The 27,722-nt window shown below is 37.4% G+C and overlaps 1 protein-coding gene across 1 annotated transcript; it reads left to right on the top strand.

Moving 5' to 3' along the window:
* The first annotated feature begins 630 nt into the window (after nucleotides 1-630).
* LOC144471593 (uncharacterized) lies at nucleotides 631-26,175 on the top strand. Its single transcript, XM_078183784.1, has 7 exons — nucleotides 631-715; nucleotides 1,573-1,776; nucleotides 2,831-2,953; nucleotides 4,304-4,488; nucleotides 6,071-6,200; nucleotides 13,964-14,262; nucleotides 24,039-26,175. The coding sequence occupies exons 2-7, from the start codon at nucleotides 1,637-1,639 to the stop codon at nucleotides 24,233-24,235; spliced, it is 1,074 nt and encodes a 357-aa protein (XP_078039910.1). The 5' UTR covers nucleotides 631-715; nucleotides 1,573-1,636; the 3' UTR covers nucleotides 24,236-26,175.
* The last annotated feature ends 1,547 nt before the right edge of the window (nucleotides 26,176-27,722 follow it).

Below are 27,722 nucleotides of genomic sequence, written 5' to 3'. Positions count from 1 at the left end.
ATTATTTATCATTTGTTCTTCTATAATATGCACATAAAAACAATATTTTATTTGAAATAAGAAATAATAAATACATTATTTGAGGAATTATTTGAATAATTTTTTAATTAAATAAAATATTTAATCATGTAATTTGTAATTTAAAATAAAGTTTGCTCAACTGGGAATATACAGATAGTATAAACGCAGATTTTCGATGGTTTGAGGGTCGAGAATCGATCAAGCATTCCTTGGTAACGCGTTCGACACGTTGATTCGGTTGTTGCGGTAATTATACGACAGAGCCAATAAGCCAGTTGAACAGGACTGACCGCCTGATGAGGGACGCTGTACTAACAGCGGATAGAAGCAACTTCTGTAAATCGTTGAATTCGCGTGGTTCGTGACGATTACGTTTTGTAATTAAATTCGGAGGGCGGTTTCGTTCCGCCTGTCGCTACTAGCAATCGGTTCACACCGCTTTCTGAAACACGCTGAAGCAAGATTTCCGACTGTAATTGGATCATCAACATGAAGCTGCTGAAGTTTTTGCTTCGCTATTTCCCGCCGGGTATCACGCGGACCAAATAGAGTATTTTGGTGCAATTAATACGAATCTATCAAGCTACAGCATCCCTTTTTTTCTCTCCTCTTGCTCTGCAGGTCTCGGCTTGGAATACACCCAGGGTGGAGACGTCAAGACGAAGATAATCGATCTTCTAGATCTGACGGCAGAGTAAATCAGTCTTTTGGTGTAATTTTATTAATGGACGAGTTCCGTTCGCTCGATTTATGTTTCAATTATCAAAGTTCTAATAGTGCTTTGTGTGAACTAATTCGATAGATAATCTTACTTTCGTTTTATAATGAAAATCAATTAAATCGTGTTTCTTATATTTAACATTTTATTCGAAGCTTATTGGGCCATACAAAAGTATTTACGGTTATGTATTTAATTTACTTATATTATTCTTTTATGTATTATGACAAAGTTTTACAAATTTAATACAACTTTGCTTTTTAAAAATAATAATTATCACATATTCTGAGTAGCATTATAGCCGGATCTTATTCTTACTAAAGATACTGACACATTATAATTCATTTGATCTTTAATATTTTATGTAATGTGTTTTCTAATTTTCTAACTTCTATTCATATCTAACGCTAAATAAATATGTTACCAATTTCCTGTATCCGATTAATTAAATATTTGTGATTATTTTTAGTACGAATATTTTAACAGAATTGCTTTCATTATCATTTACTTTGTTCTGTTGTATTAGGAAATAATCACCGAAGTAAAAATTGATATCAAGCCAGTGTTTTTTAAAACGAAAAGACAATGAAAGAAAGTGTTTTAAATAAATAAACATTCTCATGTTACACTACTAAATATATATTTAGATCTTTCATATTCAATAAACTGCAGCTTCGTTCAATTTTCATGTATATTTTGCAAGAAGAATATATATGTACAAGGTCCTAGGAATTTAACTTTCGCTTCGAGCCAGAGACCGTTGAATTGTTTTGAATAATTTCGTATGCGCGTATAATTATGTCGGTAGCAAAGGTGGATGTGTCGTTTTCCAGAACGGACATAAGAGCATTAGCAGAGAACATAAAGGCGGACGAGCCAGTTATAACCGAGAGTGTAATGGAGCAGTTAGTGCAGACTCTGCAGAAGCTACAGGCCAAAGTTTGCGACATAAACACGAAGCGCTACTACAAATGCAAAACCTTGCAGACCCATCTTCTTCCGCTTACGAACATCGCGTTCGATAAACTAGGTAAAAGGTACTCTCGATTAAGATTGTTCGTGTACGGTTTTAAATTTAAATTGTATTCTATGTTGCTGCAGCTATTGCACGCTGCACAGGACGTCCGTCCATAAATGTCGAAACAAATCTCTCGTAACTGGTGGAAGGTACAAGAAAGTTGAATCGGAGAAATTTACACGATTTTAAGTTAGTTACAAGGTGCATGACAATATTTTTTTATTTGTGTTTATTTTATTTGTTTATCTTGTTAAAAACTGCTGTTATGCATCGTGTAGAACTCTTGACTCTCGTCGCACGTTTCCCTTTTTTGGTCGCCGGTTTCAGCTCGGTACACGTCAAACGCGTGTGCTTGTTGTTTTATATGTATGTGTAACATCTAGGCGATTATCTAAGAGCAAGATACGCGACGGACGTTAGAAATGTAGAACATAATCGGCATTTTCAATATTAAGGTAGTAATCTGTATTGTACCTTTGTTAATACCATTTTAAAGAGTTTAGACAGTAAATAAAGTCAAGATATCATACTATATGTGTCCATTTTTAAAAATTAAGTTTATTTTAATAACTCTAGAAGGACACAAATAAAAACAATTAATTTAATTTAGTTAAGCTAAAACCGTATGAATTTCTCCGATTAAAGTTTGTTATACCTTCAATAATTTACGAGGCATTTACTTGTCACTTATGGACGGACACCCTGTACATTCACAGAATAATTTCGAAATATATGGCTACAATTCATTTACACTGATCATATTAACGATCTAGAGCGTATTACTCACTAAAAGTTGACCTGCTAACAGTTTTATAACAATCTCTTTATCGATTAGCAAACTAAGCTAAATATTCGCTAATTTATATCTAGATTGTCGTCATCCGGTAACTTTTAACAATTTAGAAGTGTATCTTGAAATTATTGAAATTTTGCTGTTGCTAATTACGGAAATAAAATAAGGAAAAAACAGCGGTTACTACTAATATTATGTACGTGTTTTGGAGTAGTTTTTGTTATAGAGTATTTTCGGAAGAAGTAAGGATATTCACGAAAGAAATTCAATTATTTGACAGATGTATCACAGGTAGCTACGACCGAACGTGTAAAATTTGGGACATTGACAGTGGAAAGGAGCTTCTTACTCTCGAAGGCCATAAGAATGTGGTCTACGCCGTGTCCTTCAACAACCCAGTTTCGTACGTCTCGTTTAACTATAGCCCTTACTGTCCATTTATGTCGTAGACCGGAAATGCACCTATTGTACACTTTCTATAGTTGTATATAATAGAGCGTGTCTTATTTTAATCACTACAAACAATTATCGCTAGAATTATTCATTGTTTGAAAAAGTGTTTCCTATGAAACTTTTTTTATTTAGAAGGGTACGTGATTGTTTCGCAATTTCGGACAAGTGCATATTATTTAGGATTCGCTCCTCGAAGTGAAAGCCTCCTTTTCTATTTAATTACACATTTATGTACTAATAATAGGGAATTGTAATATTAAAATTAAGATATCATTAAAAGTAATAGATTTTAGACGTAAATAGGTTAACACATTTTTATTGAGAATTTTAAGGAGCATCGTATCCTGTATAAAAAATTGCATGATTCAATTAAAGATAAAGGAATGACGATCTTTGTCGATCATTTAAAATAGAAAAGGTTCGGTATGATACATTTTTTCAAATAACAAATAGTTTTGGACTAGATCTTATCTTCCTTTAACATTTTATTTACTTCAAACTATTTAATAATGCTTTAAGAAATATAATTTAATGATCGAGTGCAATAAACATTTCTTCTTTGTTTCCTAAAAGGAATGTGCAAATGTTGAGTTATGACTTTATAATCTCTCTAATTTTATTATAACGGAGGAAAGAAAAAAGAAAATTATATTAAAAGAAAGTATATTTGTGTTTATATTACGCTCTTATTAGCTGCCCAACTACCACAGCTACTGAGAGAGAAAATGTAAATATACGAATGGCTTCTTATCACGCGAAGACTACACATACACAGTAATGTATGTGTCGCTAATAGCGTGATAAAAAATATTACGTTTATTAGTACGATCTTTTGTTGATATTATTACTTGAAAGAATATTATCTAAGTATCTTTTAAATATGATAATATCATTAGAAATCATAATAATAGACTTCTGGAAGCTAAAGAGTTAAAACTAATTAATTGCGATCAAAAAGATTCCGTTTTCTATTGACATCTCATTAATGTACCAAGTAGTTTATGCATTTCTGATAAAAATTATGTGGAAAAAATGTAAATTTGTAAAATATTTCAGAAAATTTAAGAATACTGCCATTTTATGATCATTTTACTCAAATGTTTAAAATAAACAGTACCTATCTAATTCTAGTTTCTCGGAATTGCTTCAAAAAATGTCACTCTTGCTAAACATTTGACAATTCTGTATTAAAGTAGAGCTATAATTCTATTTTAAGGTTTATTCGTTTAGCCTAATTTAAATATATACCACTAGTAACTTTTTTTATCAAATTTCAAAAGTTTTATTGTCTGTTTTATAGGGACAAAATTGTGACCGGCTCTTTCGATAAAACAGCGAGAGTTTGGTGCTCGCAAACAGGACACTGCTTGACCATAATGCGCGGTCACGATGGCCAGGTCGTTGTCGCGAAATTTTCTCCGACGCAAAATAAGCTTGCCACTTGCTCTTTGGACGGAACGGCCAAAATATTTCACCTGACGAGAGGTATTTTATGTATAGTCAAACATAAATAATAAGTACGTAAATCTATTGGCAAAGTGCTTTCTTTCTCTCTACCCTCTATTACTGTGTTTATTGACCTTATTTCGGAAGATAATGGACAAAAATAAAATACGAAAATATTTTAAATTAATGTATTATACTTTTCGTACTATGTTTCCAAATTGTAACTTCAAAATTATGTCTACAACAAAGTTGTAGACTTTTAGATTAAGAATGTATGAAATACAATTTCTGTACCTGTCATCTAAGAATTTTGTCTTTACTGGTACATAAGTTGTTAATTGTGCCCATAATTATGAAAGTGGTCTAAGTCAAAATTTAAAAAAAATGAGTCTATCAGTTATTCTACACCACATTATTTTAAACTAAATTTATTCAATGTAATTTTTACGATATCGTTAAAAATGAACCATTAGATGGTGTTTGTACTTTCAACATTATATGGAATTCATTTCGTGTTAATTATGAAAGTGGTCTAAGTCAAAAATTTAAAGAAATTATATAAACATAACTTGTAAACGGCGCGTGTCCCTCTTTCATGCGTTTCTGAACTAAATAATAAGCACCACCACTGGACCAGTATCGAAAGAAAAACATAAAGATATTATGTGTTTACTACCATACATTCCTCCAGTTTTTCAGGAACATTTAAAAAATTTTAAAAACTCGAAATGATAAAAATGCTTTACTTTTTCAGAATCATTAATAAATGCGCATGAATCATTTCATTAAAGTTATTGTTTCAAATAAAACTCGTAGTTCTTTATTGCTTTAAGTCAATTATAAGACATTCAGTTAATTTTGAAAATGGTCTAAGACAATTCAAGCTTTAAAAACAACATTTTCCTACGAAATTCACACAAAATTTCATATCTACAATAAATTTCCATTAATCAAGACTAATAAAATTATAAATTAAAATGTCGCATAATGTGAAAATATTTTTTAATTTATTCAAATGCGATTCATTAAATATCTCGAAACAAGAAATATATGACTTAGACCACTTTCATAATTATGGGCACAATTAGTTTTTTGATCTTCTCTTGGGTATACCTTTAATTATCATCATCCAAATGATACACCATCGAACTAATTGTAAACCAGTGAAAGCATTTGTTATTCTGCAACTGAAAATTGATTAGCTTATTAAAGCTTTTGTTAGGGTCTGAATCAAATAAAACACTTATGGAATAATGACAATCAAGTTGCTCTATTGACCACGAAATACGTAGTCCTGTATGAATGCATGGAATCTGCAATTTAGTAGTTATTAAACTGTAGACCTTTATACAAAATAGAAATTTTCAAAGATCAGTATTGTAAGAAACACATATTAAATAAAAATAAATTGTATCTTTCACTAATTTTGATAAGTTGGAAATATCACAATAATATTATTAAATTCTTCTTATGTCTTCACAATTTTATATTTCAGCCATTTTTTCTTACTATAAATACACAAAATCTGCAATCTAGATTAATAGACTTGTTTCGTGTTATTAAAAAATTGTTGATTCGTACATAAATTGCATAATTAATATTTTACTTTATTATACAACAGGTAGCGAGGAGGGGGCATTGAACGGTCATACAGCTGAAGTAATCGCTCTCTGCTTCAATAACAATGGCAATCAAGTAATCACGGCTTCTTTCGACGGTACAGTCAGTATCTGGGACGTTCGGACCTTTACGTATGTTTAAATATTTATATTGACCGAATGACTCGATATTTCAGCTATAATTGAAGTTTTAAAAGAGTGATGGTTCGATTATTACTTCAATGTTCAATATTCCCCATCTATAATTAGTTGAATTGATTTATTTTCATCAAGTAGTGGCACGTTTCACATTGTTTCTGTAATTTATGTATTCTTACACAGAACATACATGTTAAAATATATTTTATTCGTCGAGTAAATTATTCTTAATGCACTGAGCTAACAATAAATTCAAAAGTTAATGAATATTACGCATATATGTGCCCATAATTATGAAAGTGGTCTAAGTCAAAATTAAAAATAAATGAGTTTATCAGTTATTTTACACCACACTAGCAAACCGGGCGAACTTCGTTTCGCCACCAGATGGCTTCGTTTTTTGTAATATTTCGTTTGGGGATTAAAAGATGAAGAAAAGTTATTTTTTTTGTTTTATAAACCATATTGGTTTGTAGTACATGCTATGTATCAGAGATGGCGCTGTGTGTGAAAAATGATTATCCCTGTTTTCCTGCTTTTCTGTTGAAATTTTTCCAGAATTTTGGTTGCTATAAACCTCACGGAGCCCGAGACCTTTCCAACGAATGCAAAACCGTGGAAATCGGTTCGTGCGTTCTGGAGTTATAGCGTCAGGAAGGAAAACTCGACTTATTTTTATATAATAGATTATTGTAACCTAAATTTATTCAATGTGTAACGAGGCGAAAGGAGAAGAAAACAGAAAACTATCATCATTGAGGCTATTTCTGGACCGATCGATGATTCCGTTGACCACGATCGAACTTTCTAGAAGCATCGAGACGCGGCAAACTCCTTAGTTACCAAATTGTTATTAACGGTTCATGGCTAGCAACGAAGTAGTATATATAGAGGGATCTTGTTCAGATTCGATGCTACATCTGCGCTACACCTGTCAGTTGGTGTTGACCCTTCGTTTGGTGCGCATCTACTTTCGCTAAAACTTACTAGCCAACCCTAGTGCCAGTGAATCTGCAACTATTTCCAAAAAGTGTCAGTGTAGCATAGTAAAAATTGAGAAGCCAAAGATCACCATCCAAACACCGCTGGCGAGGAAACGTCCGGCGGTCCTGGAAAACTCCCCCCCTGCTATCCGGAGGCATGTAGCCTTCGAAAACTCATCACACCCGCCGGGTTCAACTACGACTTACAAAACAGACAATCACCAGGAAATAACAATGGAATCCATCCCTAACGTACCAACAAAAAATAGGTTTGACATATTAGCGGCTTTCGCGGAAGCCGCCGAAACCTCCACCCAAAATTCCTCGACAAACCAAACCCCAAACGTCCCTGGTACTTCCCCACCCCCAGGGGTTACCCTCCCTCAGCAAACCACCGCTACAACCCCAAACATCAAACCGCCCCCCATTTACGTCGACAATTTTAAAGGCGACATCAAAACCCTCGCAGTGAACCTCCAACAGAAATACGGCCCCAACTTTACTCTAAAGTACCTTGGCAACAAGGTTAGAATTAACCTCCCTACAATCACCGCCCACCGAGACTTCCTTAATAAACTGAAAGAAGGAAACCGTCATTTCCACACCTTCACTCCCAATAGTGAAAAAACCCTCAATGTCATACTCCGAGGTCTCCCTCCTATGGAAGCAGAGGATGTATTAAATGAAATCTCCTCCCATGGCCTCACTCCCACCTCCTGCTTCCAAATAAACCCAAAAAATCCTAAATCCCAGCATTTCCCACTGTACAAAATTGCTTTCCCTAGCGGCACAACACTCAATAAAATTACCAAAATCGGTTTCTTATTCTTCACGAGAGTGTACTGGGAGAAATTCCACTCCAGCAAAAACTACACCCAGTGCTTCAGGTGCCAAGCTTTTGGGCACTCTGCAAACAACTGCAACCTCTCCCCTAGATGCGTAAAATGCGCCGGACCTCACCTCACCAGGGAGTGCACCAAAACTCGTGACACTCCAGCCACATGCGCTAACTGTAAAGGTAGCCACACTGCAAACTATTCGCAATGCCCTTCCCTACTCAACCATCTCAAAAGGAAAAATTCCAACCCCTCACAAACCCCACTCACACCCCCCCTCAACCAATCCCATACTCCACCACCTCCACCACCCAAAAAACAAACTATTTCATACAGGGACGCCCTAACGCGACCCACAGAAACCCCTCCAAGACCCCCGTCTCCCATCTGCGATGCAAACCCTCCCAGGGAAGAACCCTTGGCTGGTGCTTTTTCCATTTACAAAGAACTGGCATCCCTCTGCGACTTCAAACTCATGATCAACGCAGCAAAAATCCTAATTTCCAAATTAAAAAAATGCACCACTCAATTAGAACGCATGGAGGCGTTTGTTGAAGTAGCCCTCTCCCTCGAATAATGCCCCCCCCTGCCCAACATTCTCCTCTGGAACTCCGAGTCTATACTTCCAAAAAGACTCGAACTACTCCACGTCCTGCAAAAACACAAGATCCACATTGCACTCATTACTGAAACATGGCTCACCTCCTCAAAAAACTTCTCAATCTCTGGCTACCAAACTGTAAGAAAAGACCGCGACACCTCTCACGGAGGTGTAGCCATCCTAATCACCAACAAACTCCAATTTCAAGTCCACATCAACCCTTCCACTCAACTAGAAGCCCTCTACATAAAAATCACCTCCCCAGCACTCATCGTAGGCGTAGCATACATACCTCCCTCCCACAAACTCACTACCACCGACCTTGACCAACTCACTAATCTCCCAGGTAACTTCATCATCGGGGGTGACTTTAACGCAAAACACACCTCCTGGAACAATTACACAAGCAACTGTTCTGGAATCTCCCTCTTCAACCACTCCTCAAGTGCCCCCTACCTAATAAACCACCCGGGTAACTTCACCTTCTGCCCTACAAACATCAAAGAAAGAAAATCCACACTGGATATCTTCCTCACAAAACACCACTACACCTTCCATAGCATAACCACTGACGATTTCACAACTAGACACAGACCAGTCCTACTTACATCCACCCCCAGCACCCTCCCTCCACCACACATGACCCCTAACATTGACTGTACAGCCTACAACAATCACACCAATAACTTCAAACTCACCACCACATTTCAATCAACAGCACATATAGACTCAACCATCATCAACCTACAGGCTTATCTCCTTGCCTGCACTAGAAAAGCAACAACCCACCTCACCCCCCACAGACACCATATTGACATCTCAGCAGACCCCTTCCTGAAAACCCTCATCAAAACTAGACACAACGCCAGGAAATTATGGCAGAGACATGGACTCTCCTACCACAAAGACCTAGTCAAACTACTCTCCGCTCAAATTACCTCCAGAATTGCAAGAATAAGGAGCAATGCCTGGGACAAAAAAATCAGAAAACAAACCAAGCCAGATCCCATGTTCTGGGCAAACCACAGATCCCTCACAGGAAAAAAATTCTTCGTCCCACCTCTCTCTCACAACAACATAACCCTTACCTCTGACCTCGCCAAGGCTAACCACCTCTGTAGGACATTCCAAAACGTACATAATAGCTCTTCAAACACCCCCTCAATCTTCGACACCAAAATCACCCACTTCACATCTAAAGCCCTCTACTCTGACGCCCTCTCCGATCCACCCCCGCCTCTAATTTTCACATCCCACTACCCCTAGTCCGAAAAGCCATAATAACCCAACGCAGCAACAAATCCCCAGGCTACGACCACATCACGCCACCCATGCTCAAGAATGCCTCTCCCAGAATAGCCCTCCAGCTCTACTACATTTTCAATCACTCAATCAAATTCCACTACTTTCCCAACAAATGGAAAATAGCCAGAATAGTTCCTATTCCTAAACCCGGCAAGGACCACAAAACAGCTGAAAACTATCGACCCATTAGCCTCCTCCCTGTAATAGGCAAAATATTTGAAAAATGTATTCACCTCTGGCTCTCTGAATTCTTAAACACCTCTAAGTCACTTATCAACCAACAATTTGGCTTCAGAGCCAAACACTCCACTACACACCAGCTCGTCAGAATTGCACAGATCCTCACCCACGAACACAACACCAACCGCTCCTCACTAATGATTCTCTTTGATCTTACCAAAGCCTTCGACACTGTCTGGACGCAGGCCCTACTCTACAAAATCCATAGACTAGGCTTGCCCATATCTCTTACTCGACTCATTCACTCCTATCTCCAAAACAGGCATATCTTCGTCTCCCTTGCTGGCACCTCCTCGGACCTCCTACCAATAACCGCTGGAGTCCCACAAGGTTCCATACTGGGCCCTCTCCTTTTTAATATCTTCATAAACGACGTCCCGACCATAGAAGGCTGCCAGCTGGCACTCTATGCCGACGACACCACCCTTATCTCTTCCTCGTGGTCTCTCCAGGCCTTCCACGCTAGAATACAAAAATATGTCAACACAGTAGCAACCTTCTTTGCAAACTGGAAACTAAAACTCAATCCTCATAAAACAAAAGCCATCTGTTTTCCAAGGAAAGGATCCCAACCTATCAGCATCCCCATTACAGTCGACGGACATCCTATAGCTTGGTCACAACAAATTACATACCTCGGGGTCATCTTCGATCACAAACTCAGTTGGACCCCCGCAGTCAACGACAGAATAGCAAAAACCAGAAAGGCGGCTGCCTCCATCCACTCTCTCATCTCACATGGATCAAAAATAAAACAACATCTCAGAGTCACACTTTACAAAGTCTGCCTCAGACCAGTTCTCACCTACGGATCGCACATCTGGTGCACCGCCCCAATGACCACCCTCCAAAAACTCCAAACCCTCCAAAATAAGCTACTTAAAATAATCACCGGTAAACCTCCACGTTATCGAACAAACCAGCTTCACACAGAGACCAGTATGGAACACATCCTCCCATACATTCAACAACTAATTTCACACTACACAGTCGACAATCATACCAATCCACTCATTCGAGACACCGGGCTATATGACCGCAACAGAATTCCCTATAAAATCAAGACAAAATTCCCCCTAGACACTACAAACCTAGTATAAAGTCACCTAACTACATGTATTCACCCCCCCCCCCTACCTCAACAAACCTCAAAATCTCTTCAATGCACATCCGCTTTCTTCCTGCCCAACATCCGATAGCCAACACTAGACTGGCTAACCTCCATCCTAGGGGTTTTCTTTGAAAATTTTTTCCCCACACCCACCTTAATGACACTCACGTAACCTACTCCCCTCATGAAGGTAATCCCACACAAACTTCCCAAAGACTGGTAAAAGGGCCATAGCTCTTAGGTACGGTCCAAAATCTAAACCTCAGCACACACAAAAAAGAAAAAAAAAAAAAGATTCGACGCTACATCTGTGAGAGAGGACGAGGTAAGCCACGGCCGCTCACAGGGTGCATAGGTTCTTCGGTGACCATGACGGTGGAGAGGACGGCCAGGAAGGCCGGCCGCCATCCGGACAGAGGGATACGATAGCCTTGCAGGGTAGTCAGGGAGAGGACGGCCATGGAGGCCGGCCGCCCACTGTAGAGATCTGCGTAGGTTCTTCGGTGACCATGACGGTGGAGAGGACGGCTAGGAAGGCCGGCCGCCATCCAGACAGAGGGATACGATAGCCTTGCAAAGTAGCTTAGCCAGGGAGAGGATGGCCTTCAAGGCCGGCCGCCCACTGTAGAGATCTGTAGAGGTTCTTCAGTGAACATGACAGTGGAGAGGACGGCGAGAAAGGCCGGCCGCCATCCGGACATAGGGATACGATAGCCTTGCACAGTAGCTTAGATCTATTGGGAGAGGACGGCCACGAAGGCCGGCCGCCTGATAGTAGTAGATGTTCCATTTGATCAAAGTTGCTGTAACACCCTGTAACCTGCTAATTAGAATATATCTCCTTTCGTCCTCAGTAAACCATATATCCTGTGTCGCATATCCATTCTATCAACCACTTCCCCTGACCATCCCGCTACAAATGTAATTTTTACGATATCGTCAAAAATGAACCAGTAGATGGTGGTTGTAATTTCAACATTATATGAAATTCATTCAGTGTTAATCATGAAAGTGGTCTAAGTCAAAAATTTAAGGAAATTATATAAACATAACTTGGTCCTTTCTACCGAATGACCGTGGTTTTGGGTTGATAGAAATGAAAATAAAAAAAGCAAATTACTTATACAACCCTGAGCACTATGATGAACTGATAGAAAAGTGTAGAAGAAGAAATACATTTTCGATAAAACGAATGTCGCAGCCGGATTTTATTTCAACGAAATCACTAAAAGAGTCAACAACAAGAAGAGGAAAAAATACCGCGGGCGTATCTGTTTCTTGGCTGCAAATGCAATGGATGAGATTCGTGAAAAATGAATCATATAAAATGTTCTATAAAACTTGTTTAGATGCTCCTGAATTCCAAGTATTGGATCTTTCACCTAAAAGAGGAAGATCAAAAATATACGAAAATATTCAATTACTTCCATATACAACACCACCAGACCAGTAACGGAAGAAAAACATAAAGATCTTATGTGTTTACTACCATACATCCCTCCAGTTTTTCAGGAACATTTTAAAAATCTTAAAAACTCGAAATTATGATAAAAATGATTATGATAATTATGAATTATTTCGTTAAAGTTGCTACACCACTTTCAAAATAAACGGTTTAAATAAGAAGCACATTTTTTATTACTTTAAATCAATTATAGGACATTCAGTTAATTTTGAAAATGGTCTAAGACAATTCAAGCTTTAAAAACATTTTCCTATGAAATTCACACAAAATTTCATATCTATAATAAATTTCCATTAATCAAGACTAATAAAATTATAAATTAAAATGTCGCATAATGTAAAAATATTTTTTACTTTATTCAAATGCGATGCATTAAATATCTCGAAACAAGAAATATATAACTTAGACCACTTTCATAATTATGGGCACATTTGTATGATTGATTACATAAAATTGATGATTTTGGTAATCTATTTTAAAAAAGAAGATTGTTTTAAATAATTATAAAATTGTTGAACAAATCAAAAATTGAGTAAGGATCAATTTGATTTGAAAATGGAAATAGAAATCATTTATCAAATAGTTCTTTTTCTTCACATACAGAATATTTCCTAGAAATTTAAATCTACATATATATACATATAGTGGAGGAAATAATTAGTCTCAAAGTAATTTTTATATTTTTAGCGATATTTAAACAAAAAATTAATGAATCATCATATTTATATATTTCCCTGGTAGAAATAATAGAAAATGAATAGAAAGTTTTCGTTTAAGCATATGCAACAATGTATAAAAGTTACTTTATTTTTAGGTTGCAGATTGTATAAATTTGTCACAAAAACGTATAAATAACACAAGAAACAGTAACAATAACAAAAGAATATAAAATTATATTTATATTTTTATATAAGAATATAAAAATTATAAATAAAAGAAAGAATTTTTTGTTTAATTCTTATTTGTTCTTTGCATGAAGATAGTCTGACGATGTTACAGACTACATGTTTCTTCCAATTATTACACACTTTTAAAAATCTCAAACTTAAAATGGAACTAGTATTTTGAACTGTTTAGTAGCTACACCAGTCATGTAAATGAACCATATTGTCAAAATTCCATTTAGCGATTAATGAATTACATATAGCTATATGAGCTTCAGAGGTACGGGAAAGTTTAAATAAAAGAAAGGTTGCAGTAATTCTTGTTGTTTTAGTCGAGTGAGCGTTTTGATTGGCCACCGATCAGAATTGTCAAATTGTGTTTACAATTTCGACTGCTCGCTAATCGCGTCATCCTCCTTGGACAAGACAGCGAAGGTTTGGGACACGAGGATGCACTCCTGCCTTGCCACCTTGCGAGCACATGACGATGAGGTTTTGGACCTGACCTTTAACAACAACGGGAAGAAGTTGGCGACTGCGAGCAGCGACACAACAGCACGCATTTGGGACGTGACCAGCAATTTCCAACAGTTGGCGGTAATGGAAGGACATAGAGAGGAAGTATCCAAAGGTAGAGCAATATCATTTAATTAAAATTTCGAGCCATTAATCATTTTTTTCTTTCACATTACCCTTTTCGTAATTTCACAGAAGACTTTCTTTTGTTTTTCTTATTAAGAAATAAATACAGGTGTGATGTTCTATATTTTTAGTAGGCTGTGGATTTTTATGTAAAATAAAAGTCGTATGTATTAGTTTCCAGAAACAACAGTTGAATGGTTGTGTACGCGTTGTTGATCCGGCTTGAAGGACCTTTATGTGTACGCGTTTGGTACAATGCCGTAGTGATACAGACGCTTGCTTGCTTCTATTTACACTTTATTTACAACACTGTACAGATATAATATTTGCGATTTCTGAATGTGTTTGAATGCGGTATGTTCGAGTTATAATTTCGCTCTCAGTTATGAATGCGTTATGTGTGCATGTTACTTTCTATCTGTCTTTCGTTCGTTGTGTTCTGTCTGTTGTCACCTCGGTTTTCCGTTGATTGGTGGAGGGTAGTTTTTGGTGGAGGAAAGAAGCGTTTTTGATTGGAGGTGGGTGTGTCGCAAGAAACTTGGAATGAGGAGTGGGAAATCTCGTAGAAAGTTCTTGTTTGTGTCGTTTTCGTTTGTTAAAGTGAATTTATGAATGGTCCATGTAACGGTACTGTGGATCTGTCACACGTATTGTCCGTTCGTTAAGACGAAGTACGATAGTCGCAAAGTGATTTCGTTCGTAGGATTTTTTATCTATTGCCGGTGTAGAGACCGTTCGTTCACGGTTACCAGCGGTGCAATTGTAATCGATCCGTTCGAGAGGTGACGATCGGCGAGCGATCTTCTTCTGGTCGTCGCCGAGGCGTTTCCCTCCTTTCCTCGGCGTCACTCTTGGTGTATAGAGGTCTCGCGTGTACGCTCCGCATTAAAATAAATTCCGTGTCGATAAATCGAGTGTGGTAGAAAGAATAATTATTTATTCCCGTAATCCACCTCACCGGTCTATGTACGTTTATGATTTAATGGCTGAAGGGATGGCTAGGCACTTTCGACCTTCGGTGTTGCCGTCGCAACAATGACAATATAGTTTCCTTAATAATAATTTTAATTATTTGGAAATCGTTTGCTTATGTATTTTTATTCTTCTGCCGTTGTTACTATTTTGCATTTTACGTTTTGCGTTTTATAGAGTAATAAATAAACTTCTTGAAACTACATTAATTAATGTGTGATAACATTAATTTATTTTTCACTTTTCTTTGTTGATTCTTCCCTCTTTATTTTGCACTTCTATCTATTTCTTTCTTAATTTGTTGCACATAATTCGTATTTTCAGTTTTGAGGCATTGTTGTGTAATTGTTGTCATTTTTGATTTATAAGTATAAGTTCTTTAAACTTCCTTTGTCTAACGGTGATAACTAGATTGAAGATCTTTACGCTGTAGCGGCTACTTCCGCTACTCGTCAATAGGTGGGTTCCCTTCCCTTAAGCTACCTGAGACCATCCTCGTTTATATATTAGGAGCACAAATTAGTTCGGTCCGTTTTCAAAAGATAGCTCTAACTGTTATGACTGTTTCATAGTAACAACTGATTTCAATTGTTTCTGAGAGATTATATATCTGCCAATAACATTCAGTTTATATTGCTTTGAGTTTCATTTAATACACCTGTTTTTTACTCTGTTGAACATGTCAAGTTTTGTGTTAACTAAGCAGTATTTGCGGGGGATTTTAGTTTCCTGCTTTAATTGGAAGAAAAGTGCAGCTGAAGCACATCGAATGCTTGCTGAAGTCTATGGTGACAATGCTCCAACTGATAAATCATGTAGGGAATGGTTTCGACGCTTTAAGAATGGCAATTTTAGCGTTAAAGACAAGCCTCGCTCTGGGCAGCCAAAAAATTTGAAGACAAACAATTGGTGGCATTACTCGATGAAGATCCGAGTCAAACTCAAGAAGAGCTTGCAGAATCATTGCATAACATAACACAACAAGCAATTTCCGTACGATTGAAATCCATGGGAATGATTCACAAGCAAGGCAATTGGGTGCCGTATGAAGTGAGACCGATCAGACACATGACAAAGTCATCCTTTTCCATGGTAACGCTCGGCCTCATGTCGCAAAAGTTGTGAAAAATTATTTGAAAACGCTCAAGTGGGATATTTTACCGCACTCACCGTACTCGCCGGACATTGCTCCTACTGATTACTGGTTGTTCCGACGGATGCAGCACGATTTGGCAGCTGACAGATTCACTTCTTTCGCAGAAATCGAAAATTGGTTTGTAACTTGAATCGCCTCAAAAGACGAGATATTTTTTCGAGATGGAATTAGAAAATTGCCTGAGAGGTGGGGAAAAGTAGTAAACAGCGATGGACAATACTTTGATTAATCTGTTAATTCACTTTGTTCTCGAAATAAATACATTTTCCACCACAAAAAAAACGGAGCGAACTAATTTGTACTCCCAATACATGGTGGTCCATACAATTGTCACGAGTTATAACTCCGTTATTATTGCATTTATGAAAAAATGTCAAAGGAGAAAGATAAGTGGTTCGAAGAGCACTATATCTGAAGGTCTTTAAATTTTTTTTAGATGCAGCAGTGCATGTGCAATTAACAATTGCATCATTTCTTTAAATAGAAATGCATATTTTTTACACAGATCGATTCTTCTGTTGATTCTATGAAAAAAATGATTAGGGTACCATAGCAAGAAAATTATTAGATCTCGAGATATTTTCAAAAAATGTCTTTATTGAAGAAGATACTCAAACACTTCATGACTATGTTGTATGTTCACTCTGTTGTTTTCATTTCCTACTACTGGTTTTGGAACATCTTTTTTGGGTTTGGTAAATGCACCATAGTGTTGCAAACTATTATTCAATTTGAAAAACAATTGTCGCGATGGTTTTCGACAGTTTGGATATCTTCTTCAATCCTCCCTCTCTTTTCTCCACTCGTCGCCGCTAAATCATTTACAAGACACCTTAAAAGCGCGCCACAACTGGTGACCCCGAAGTAATCTTAATTGTAATTCGACGCGGAGTGTTTCAGTGGATAAGTGAGAACTCTTTATCCAAGACTTTTGTTTTCCTTTTCTTTTCTTTGCGGAAATGATGACGACGGTAAACGCTCCGGAACGTATGGGAATGCACGTCCCCGAGTTCGATCTAGAAGACCCAGAACTCTGGTTTTGTCTAGTGGAAAGGTATTTCATCACGGCCGGTATTACGATCGATGCCGCCAAAGTGAACTTTATCGTGAGTGCGCTAAGTGAGAGCAGAAGTGCGGGACGTTTCGTTAGCTCCACCGAGAACTGATACCTACGACACATTAAAGAACGAGCTCATACGGCCATTGAGCTCTTCGCATGAGCAGAGGGCGAAGCAACTGCTGGAACGGAAGTAAATCGGTAACCACAAGCCATCGCAGTTTTTGAGACATTTGCGAAACCAAGCCGGCGGCTGTATTTCCGATTCCCTCATACACACACTATGGCTAGGACGTTTGCCTCAAAACGCGCAAGCCACCCTAGCGACGCAGAAGAAAACCCCGTTAGTGCAGGTAGCAGACCTGGCGGATGCTATAATGGACACGTTACAAAGCCGCCTAGTGATATCGGAAGCGACCAACGCTGTTTCGAATATCGTCCTCGCGGCTGGACCCACAGCGACGGACTTGGTGACGCAGCGGATAATGCAGCTCATGATATCGCTGCAAGAACAAACCCAAAAGATGCAGGGACAAATTATCGAACTACGCGCTTCGCGAGAGTAGACCAGACCATTCCGACGTTACCGCGACCGCCATCGTTTGCGAGATACCTCGCGGAGACGTTCACCGACTAGATTACACCCTCCAAACGATGTCTGCTGGTAGTACGACAAATTCAAGGCGAAATCGTATCGGTGCATCGAACCCTGCACGTTCCAGAGAAACGTCAGGGGCAGTCGTTAGAGACGGCCAGAAATGCATGTCTGAAATTATGGCGTCTGTGTGTGGTGGATCGAATTACCAATACATAATTCTTGGTCGATACAGGCGTTAACCTCTGCATTTTTCCCCGAGCAGCAGTTAGCCGATAGTTATAGCCGTCGTCTCGAAGCCAATAATAAGGATTGATTTTCTCGCTCATTTCGGATTACTCGTCGACGTGCGAAAGCAACGTCTCATCGGCGAGACTACAACCCTCTCAATCAGGGGAGCATCCGTGAAAGGACAATCCGGCCACGTGAAGATCTTACAAGGGGAGCCAAAACTCCACGGACCCCCCCAAAGGTTCCCGGAGATTACGAAACATTATCGCTGTTACAATAAAATTATTCAGTATTTAACTGCGATTTGCTCGCCATCTACGAAGCAATCAAACACTTCAGGTACATGGTAGAAACTAAAAACTTCTCCATTTTCACCGGCCAAAAACCACTCATTTTTGCTTCCAACGCGAAACAGGACAAACACACCCCCAGACAAATCAGACAGTTGAATTTTATAAGTCAATTTTCCACCTCAATTCTTCACATACTAGGACGCGACAATGTTGTCGCGGGGTACCTTGTCAAGAATCGAGACAGTAGAATCTGTTTTCTCGCGAACTAACACTGAGACCACTGACCGGTCTACGAGGGTTGTAAGGCCTCGATTCTACAAAGACAACGTTAGTCGCGATGCCCTATGACCACTTAAGGTAGTAGAGCTGGTTGAGGTGAAGAATGTGACACACTTTTAAACATGAAATATACAATATATTCTAACAAAAACAAGTCACTTTAATACACGGGTTTACTGATTATGTTTCGGTATTATGTAGTGAGATGAACTGATGTTATGTAAGCGATGATCGGAATACTGAAGAGTGTTGGAAAATGTAATTGCGAAAAATGTAATGCGTGAGATTGCAAGTTTTCTGTCCCTTTTATGCCTTTTCGGAATGAACGCTCAGACGCGGATTGGCTACAGGTGAGATGGAGGGGGAAGTCAGAGGGCCCGGGCCTCGCGGTGACGTAGTACCGGGAAAACCCAAGTCAGTGACGTAGCACCGGACGAAGCCCGAGCGAGTGGCCGGCGCGGCCCATCTGGCGACCCTACCATAAACTGGAAAACTAATTGGAAGAAATCGCTTTATGATCGGCTATATTAATAAAGCGATTTAGCGCAAATAAGATTTCTTAATGTAATTACGCGATATAAAAAGGACACTAAAGTAATAACCGTATGAATTGACAAAACCCGAATTTGAAAAGAAATAAAGTAATGACTGCAAGGCAAAGTTCCGTTGTAGGACGGAACAGAATCTATCAATTACGAGGAGCCAGCGGCGGTCCAGGCAGCTGATGTAGAGTTGCAAAATTATGTTGCCAACAACCGGAGTCTCGCACTGAAGAAAATCCAGATCCCCGGTACAGCCACATCGGTATACTACAACGTGTCCACCTCATCGCCACGCCTCATTTTGCCGAAAACTTTTATAAAAAGCACATTTATCGCCCTGCATAATCTAGCACACACCGGGATTAAGGCGACGGTCAAAATCGTAATGCAAAATCTGGCCGTCTGTTAAATCCGACTGTAAAGAATGGACACGCGGTTGTATACAATGTTAGCGCGGTAAAACAACACGCCACGTCACAGCCCCCCACGGAACATTTCCATTGCCTTCGGCGAGGTTCGAATACTTCACTAAAGTAGTAGGGTCTCCTTTAATTTCTGAATGTGTCGGTGATGTTTCCTGTGTTGTTGCAGAAGTTGATTGCTGTTGAAAGTGTACTGTATATTGTGTTTGTGGAGATGTGTTTATACTCTGAGTACCTCCATTATTGAAACAATTATAATAATTACAAGGTGTGACGCACCAACAATTTTCCAGGCTTTGATTTTCTATAACAAGTAGAATACTGCAAGTAGACAAATGGCTCCTCCAATCATTTGTAATGTGGTCCATATTGTTTCGTTCCTACTGGTAGAGCGGACATGGGAAGCAATTAAATGGGCTTCTTTAGTTATTTCATCTAACGGTTTTGCAAGATTTGAGAGGTCATTTACATTTTTCATTTCTTACATTTAACATCTTAGTATAATAATATTTAATATTTTGTGCTTTCTATTAAAGCTATTACGTTGCCTACGTACTAATTGCACCTCTTTTTCCTATTTGCTTTCTTTCCAGCTTGGCTTATCCTACTTTATCTTCCTGCTCTTTGGTCGTTGTCAAAATTTTATTTTATCCTAAGGTCGCAAGTGAGATCATTTTACTTAGAACTACTCTGAAAGGCTGTTGTGTTTGTCGAACTGTTGTTGTTTCTCCTGTCTACTGCTGTACTTTGTTGTGGTTCTAATCTTATGTGGCATTCGTTTGCTGTAGAAGGTACAGTTTTAGTGTTTTGTATTCCTGCGGAATTAAAAGAATTATTATAATAATAGCACGGTGTACATGTTTGAAATAGTCGCCAGAATCTAAAACAGAAAGCATAAATTAATGTTATAGTATTAATTCAGGGCAGTGTAATATTCGATATTCCTAATCGTACAACTATTTATCTATCTAACGGCTCCTTATTTAATAATATATATGATTCGGTAATATTAATTTTAGTGGAGATAATTCACTGAGCAACCACTCAGATTCCTGTAACATCGTTTCTGTAGCTTCCAATTGTTTAGCGTCAATATCTTCCATGATTTGTTTAGTAAATATTTCTTTTGACGTTTTCGATTATTTGATACCCATATCTTCTGTAGCTTCCGATTGTTTATTATCAACATCTTCTGTAGTTTCCGATTGTTTAATATTCGCATCTTCTGTAGTTTCCGATTGTTTAATATCCATATCTTCTGTGGATTCCGATTATTTAATATCCACATCTTCTGTAGTTTTGGATTATTTGGTATCCATATCTTCTGTAGTTTCCGATTGTTTAATATCCACATCTTCTGCACTTTCCGATTGTTTAATATCCATATCTCCTGTAGTTCTCGATTATTTGATACACATATCTTCTGTAGTTTCCGATTGTTTGGTTCCTCTGTCCAGATGTCCTCTATCTCTTCATCTACTTTTTGTGTAGATAATGTGTGTTTTGTTTCCTCCATCTTTTTAATCGGTTTAATTTCGCGATCATTTGGTTTATTCTCCCAGATATTCTCTATCTCATCTACTTTGTGTGTTAACGGCGTGTTTATTGGTTTCCGTATGTGTGATATCTCCTCAATTTTTCGAATAGACTTTATTTCGCGAACGTTTGGCGTATCTGTCCAGATATCCTCTATCTCATTGTCTATTTTCTGTGTAAACGGTGTGCTTAATGATGTTCGTGTATACGTTGTTTCCTCATGTTTTACACGCGTTTCTTCTTGTGTCTTCGGCTGGTCCGGCCGAACATCCTCGATTTCTCCTTGCGATTTACGATATGGAGACACCACGGAAAACTTGGATATTTCCTTGATCTGTTCAATGACTTCCGTCTCGCGATTCTTCGGCCTATCCACTGGGACGTCCTCATCGCGTGGCTCTCGATCGTGCAACTTAACAGAGCGTTCAACAGAAACTTCGTGCTTCCTAATACATTTAAATTCGCGGTCCTTCGATTTGGCTGCCCAAATTTCCTCAATTTTATCGTCTGATGATTGCAGCTTAGGCTTATACGCTGTTTTATCCTCGCAGTTTCTTATCAGCGAGTCCTTTTTAACGTTAACACGTGGCAGAAGAGTAACCTCCGTGTCTGGAAAAGATGTGCGCGTGTGTGGTTTAAAATTAAGCAATTCTTCGTTAATTGTATCCTCCATGCTTGTTCTTTCGCGTGTGAGCGATACACGTCGCGCATTTGATATGTTCTTCTCTGCTGTCACCATCTTCTCCTTCATAATCAAAGATCGCCTGTTCTCCGATTTGTTGTATTCCTCCTCGGCCTTTTGAATCGAAAAGCGTTGTGGTGACATTTTCGGCATTTGGTGAATTGAACCTTTTATATCTCGGTCTAGCAGATTAAATCTTCCAGTATATTCTTGTACTAGTAAGTGATAACTTTTGGTTAGCATGTATTCGGTTTTCAAAATATCAAATAAATCTTCTAAATCTAGAATATCATTATCATCTATCAATTTTTTTGCATCGCCTTTAATCCTTTGACATATTAGCATCCTTAAGTACATCCTTTCATCTGGAACTAATTGTCTTATTTCCTGTATTTCTTTGATAAATTCTTCAACCGGCCTATTGAACCCGTCGAATTCGCCTATCATTTTCATAGCTCGCTTAGTGTTTTTGGCGTCCCTGATAAAAATTCTTCTACGTGTTTCTAAAGTCTGTGAATGATCCGATTCATATTCCTCGGCTCTATCGTCACGTTTGGTGCATATTAAATCGTTTATTCTTTTTTCTCTTGTCTCATATACTCTTAATAATTCTGCATAATCTGATTCGAGTTTCTTCAGTTTTTCCTCCACAGATAGCGTACTGCTAGTTCCAGATTCCCGATTATTCGACATTTTACTGATGAAACGTGTATCTATCACGATAAATCCACGTGTCTCATTGTCTAAATCCGACTGTGTTATCCTTTTCGAATTGCGGTAAGTATTACGTGTTATTCGCTTACCCAATTATTGCAGTCTTCTTAAATTGTTCCTTGTAATTGGACCTCGGTCTTCCTCCGTTGAATTTGGCTTATCCCACCCAATCGCCAGGTTCCGAGCCAATTTTTCATATTCTTGCTTTGTCTGGTGAATTTTCCTGTTGACCTCAGTCCTTCTGTTGATTTGGTAGACCTATCCCACCGCTGCCACCAAAAAGTTGCTCCTGTTATGCCGTGAAGGAGGAAAGGATGTAAGGTCCCTCGAGAAAACACCCTTCTTCTTCGTAACAATGTGGAGTTTATTAGAATAGGTCACAAACAGAATTCACAAGAAAGTAACTTCACCAGTTTTCTGATCTGCACGAGGCTGGCGCGAATTTAAGAGTGGACCCATTTTGAGTTCCGACCCCTTTTATGTATTCTTATCGGATGGACTTGGGCCTTGCCGCATTGGTCATAGGCCACGTAAGTCTATGACCAATAGTTCAAGGTTTGAAATTTGGGCAAAACAGGGCTGATTCATCCTGTTTTGCTCGGTACCTTATCTTAGGGGTGACGCAGCATAACAGTACGTAACATAGGCGAAAATATTCCACGGAACCATGACAGTACTATATTTGTTAATTTTCATGATAATGTGACGGCGCCAGACACGACAGACACGGCATATAACTCACAAAACACACACACACACACACACACGCGCGCGCGCGCGCACACACACACACACACGCGCGCGCACACGCACGCACGCACGCGCACGCGCACGCGCACGCGCACGCGCACGCGCACACACACACACACACACACACACACACACACACACACACATGCGGATTGCATTTCGGCAAAGGAAAAGGTTACTTGAAATGGCTTCACGAACCCCCCATTTCGCGATGTTTCCATAATTACGGATCACCCAGTATATCTACTACAATTATATTTCTTACACATTATATTTGTATGAAAAATAAATTCACAAAATGTGAAACAGTTAAAACATAAAGTTATCATAGAATTATTTTTAAAGAATTAAAATTATTAAACGAAAAAATAAAATATAACTCTCACATCTTGCAATTGACAATGATAATATTTATTTTCAATAACGACCAACGGACCACTGAAGATTCATAAACCAAAAATCAAAATTTGGTTTTAAAATCTATCTCAGAATAAGTTTAAAATAAATGTATAAAACTGATTGAAAAATTGGTATAGTATGTTTCAGTCCGAATGGTCAGCACCTGCTGACTTCATCCATGGACAAGACATCGAGATTATGGTCGGTGGAAAACGGCTGTTGCATGCAAAAACTGGAGGGCCACACCGACGAGGTCTTCAGCTGCGCATTTTCATACAATGGTGACACTATCATTACCGCGAGTAAAGATAATACATGCATGATTTGGAGGTGACTCGATTGGTTTCAGATTAGTCTCTAGCTCCTTCTTCTTCTTCTGTTTCTTGTTTATATAGTATATTTTTATGCAATTTAGTTGTTCCAATAATTCTTTATTTTGTAAAAAGCATTTACCTTCTATTAATTACCATGTATATCAACTCCTTGCCATATTATTTTTTCTACAATTACAATAATTTTTCGATAGCAATAATTTCTTAGAAAAAAAGAAACTTTATCTTCATTTTGTCTTTATATCTACTTAAATGTTTACATAATGGTGACAAAAGAATAGAATTTGATTTCCAACCTAAAGGAATGAGACAATAGCTCAGCGTTTGTTTTAAACACAGTCGCTATAACCAGAAGGTATATTAGTAAAACAAAAATTTCCTAGATCAATCGCATGGAACGTAATAAGTTCTGTGATACTTTATTTCTCCGTTTAATAATTTTAACACGTCAGATGTGATAGAAACAATATTTTCAAATTCTAGTTTCGTATCGGTAATTTTGTATCACACTTATTAATTTTTTGTTACAATATTAAATGCAATATGAGTAGAACACAGAATCTGGCAATGAACTTGTCAAGGAATCTCTTATTATGCTATAATATATGTATCTTATTATAATATATTTAACTAATAACATTTTATTAGTTAAATAACTAAAATTGTACTGTTTTATCTGTTAAATATAAGTGTACTGTGGGTTCTTACATGGATCTAACGTTAAAAATAAGTGTGACTTGTTCGACTAATTACTCGAATGTATAATTAAAACGCCGCGTGCGTAAGAATTATACCGCTTCCACGAGATATGACAATTATAATAACATCGCGGCCTTGTACCACAGAAATTGTTGAGCTGTATATGAAACGCTGTATCATGGTAATTAAACAGCGGCAAGACACTCTAATCTCTTTTAATTCATGTTTTGTAGTTTTCCGATTACAAAATTGAAGTTCATTGTTTACGATACACATAAAACTAACCACAGATACTACATTGTATAATTGCAACATCAACAAAGTATATAGTAATGAAAGTATGTTTGTGTTTTATAACTTTGTGATTAGGAAATGGGAAATCACTGTACTAGGAAATTGTGAAAATAGATATTGTAAATAATATTAAGGAGGGCATATGAAATAATTAGATACAGATGCTTAATTAGAATTCTCCGCGAAAGAATATGAGGTTTTATCTGGTTGCGCAAATAATGAGCAATAAAAAATACAATTACAATATGGAGTCTAGCGATGCTTGTGGCAATATTGTTCGGAGTATGTGCAAACATAAATACGTAAAACTGTCCCGGCATGTGATTCGAGCACACAGCATGTTTGGTAATGTGCCAACAGTGCGCAATTCCGGTTCTAACGTGCGATCCAACTTTTAAAACGGCCTCGAGATAAACTCCGTTTTATTATATCGTCCGCGCAGCTTGCGAAATATTACTTTGAAAGTAGCATTCTGTGATGTTGGGTTTTTAAAATGTATAAAATGACGGGGCTGTCTGTATAATTTGCAATTGAGTAGCATAAAAAGCACGATGTACTAACAAATAGACATACAAGGACTTCTACTAACAATAAGGTTCGAATACTCCTTTAGAAAGAATGTGTAAAAATGATTTAGAAACAGTATCGTATAATAAACTATTATATTATAGTATATAAGTTGTTTATGTATAGTATATAAACTGTTTTTAACATCTGATAAAAATTTAAGTTATTTGGGCCGATTTATGGAAAGCTATTCTTTTTCAAAGAGTGTTCGAATATTAATCACGGTACCTGGAATTAGTTAAAGCATAATTATTACACAGATTACAACATGTTTGTGCGTTGCTATGATGTAGAGTTGTTTAAAACGGAATAGAATAAAAGTATTTATTCTACTAAAGTTTTAAAATGTTTCGAAATACACTTGAGTGTGTCTTATCGTTGTTATTAGTATCAGTGCTTGAAACAAAATAATGTTTCAAGTTGTAGGGCAGAATTTAAAATGATTTGTTGATGTCCTAATGTTATATTATATTGTCATTTTATTTGTTGAATAAATATCGTTGCGCGGTGCGTTACAGCGTCGACCGTAGTTGATGACGATTAAATAACGCGCCTACCTCGCGATAAATTAATATGTTGAGGATGTATTAGAAAGAATTGTGATGGAACAAGGTGCCGTATTTAAACAAGGTTTAATAATAAAGAGACGAACAACTTATCACAAACTATAACACTATGTAGAAAATGTCGGTTGTCGGACTAGATGAGAAGTTACCGAGTGCAAGGTGGAAAGTGATGTAGGTACGCTTCTCATCCTCCGATTACGCCTTCGTATGTAAATGGCGTGGGTGGAGTTAGTATTTCATTGGCTACTTAAATTACGTTAAAACCAATGAATATTAGAAAGATGGCCAAGAAGAGGGGACAGCAAAAATCTGGGAATTCCCAGATTTTCATTGTCCTTAGCGTCGCTGTCGTTGGCCGTACCCCTGCTCATAGTCACATCTGGTATCGGTTGTCGAGGGCCCGAGAGCTTCGACGCGGTATTATAAAAAATCTACCTGGGGGTCGTCATAAACTTAATTACATAGGCCGCTCGCGACGCGACAAATATCTAAATAATTAGTCGTATTAATTAATAGTAGTTGGTTACAATTACATTATAATTGTATAGAGAACATTATTTCTAACTTTCGAACTAAATTAGGTCTAATTGATGATACTACAAAAACATATTAATATTATACATATATGTATATAAGTGAATATGTGTGACACTATTATAATATGCGGTCTAAATAATATAGATATTGTGACTTCATTTATAAAATTAGTATCGTTAAAATAGCTTTTCACATATATTTTTAGATTTCTTTATATATTGTTCATATAACCTATATCCTAACAATTGGAATTATTTTTAGAAAAGAAATTAATTTGTTTAGTAGAGCATTTGTAACGTGTATAGCATTTCTACGCACACAGATGAAAGTCTCCACAAAAGTGAACACCAGAATTTAGAAAAGTTAATTACGTGATATACTATTATCACGAAACTGTCAATAGTTAAACACGCATATGGGAGAGCTCTTGATCCAAATGTCATGTTGCTAGTTACTAGTTACCAGTTGCCATCTCTAGTTAGTCTGTCAAACGCGTTCAGTATGTTCGGTATAAAATCGAGTACTGATTTGAAACAACGATAGCTCAATAGTGTGGTTAGATAGTACAAAAAAAGATAAAAGATGATCATAATATCAATCGGTTGATGTACAATAAAAAATATCATTACAATTTGCAAAATTAATTTATAATTTTTATTATATTTGTGATAATGGCGTAGACTTTCATAAATGACTAAAGACTGTCATAAATTCATAATAATTGTGAACTATCTAAAATTAGCTTGAGTTGGAAGAAACTTTTTTTGTAAGAATTTCTGAAAAATTCAATTCATAGAGTTATAAATTTTACACTTTTTTATCATTT

Source organism: Augochlora pura, chromosome 6 (assembly GCF_028453695.1).
Source record: "Augochlora pura isolate Apur16 chromosome 6, APUR_v2.2.1, whole genome shotgun sequence".
Taxonomy (NCBI): Eukaryota; Metazoa; Arthropoda; class Insecta; order Hymenoptera; family Halictidae; genus Augochlora; species Augochlora pura.
The sequence above is the reverse complement of the archived record's forward strand: the minus strand, read 5'-3'. Positions and strand labels throughout refer to the sequence as shown.

Bases quoted from the DNA above. Each gene is read 5' to 3' on its own strand.
- LOC144471593 (XM_078183784.1), top strand. From the start codon at position 1,637: ATGGAGCAGTTAGTGCAGACTCTGCAGAAGCTACAGGCCAAAGTTTGC. The intron at 6,201-13,963 runs GTATGTTTAAAT...TTGTTGTTTTAG, and splicing joins TGGGACGTTCGGACCTTTAC to TCGAGTGAGCGTTTTGATTG. The intron at 14,263-24,038 runs GTAGAGCAATAT...AAATTGGTATAG, and splicing joins TAGAGAGGAAGTATCCAAAG to TATGTTTCAGTCCGAATGGT.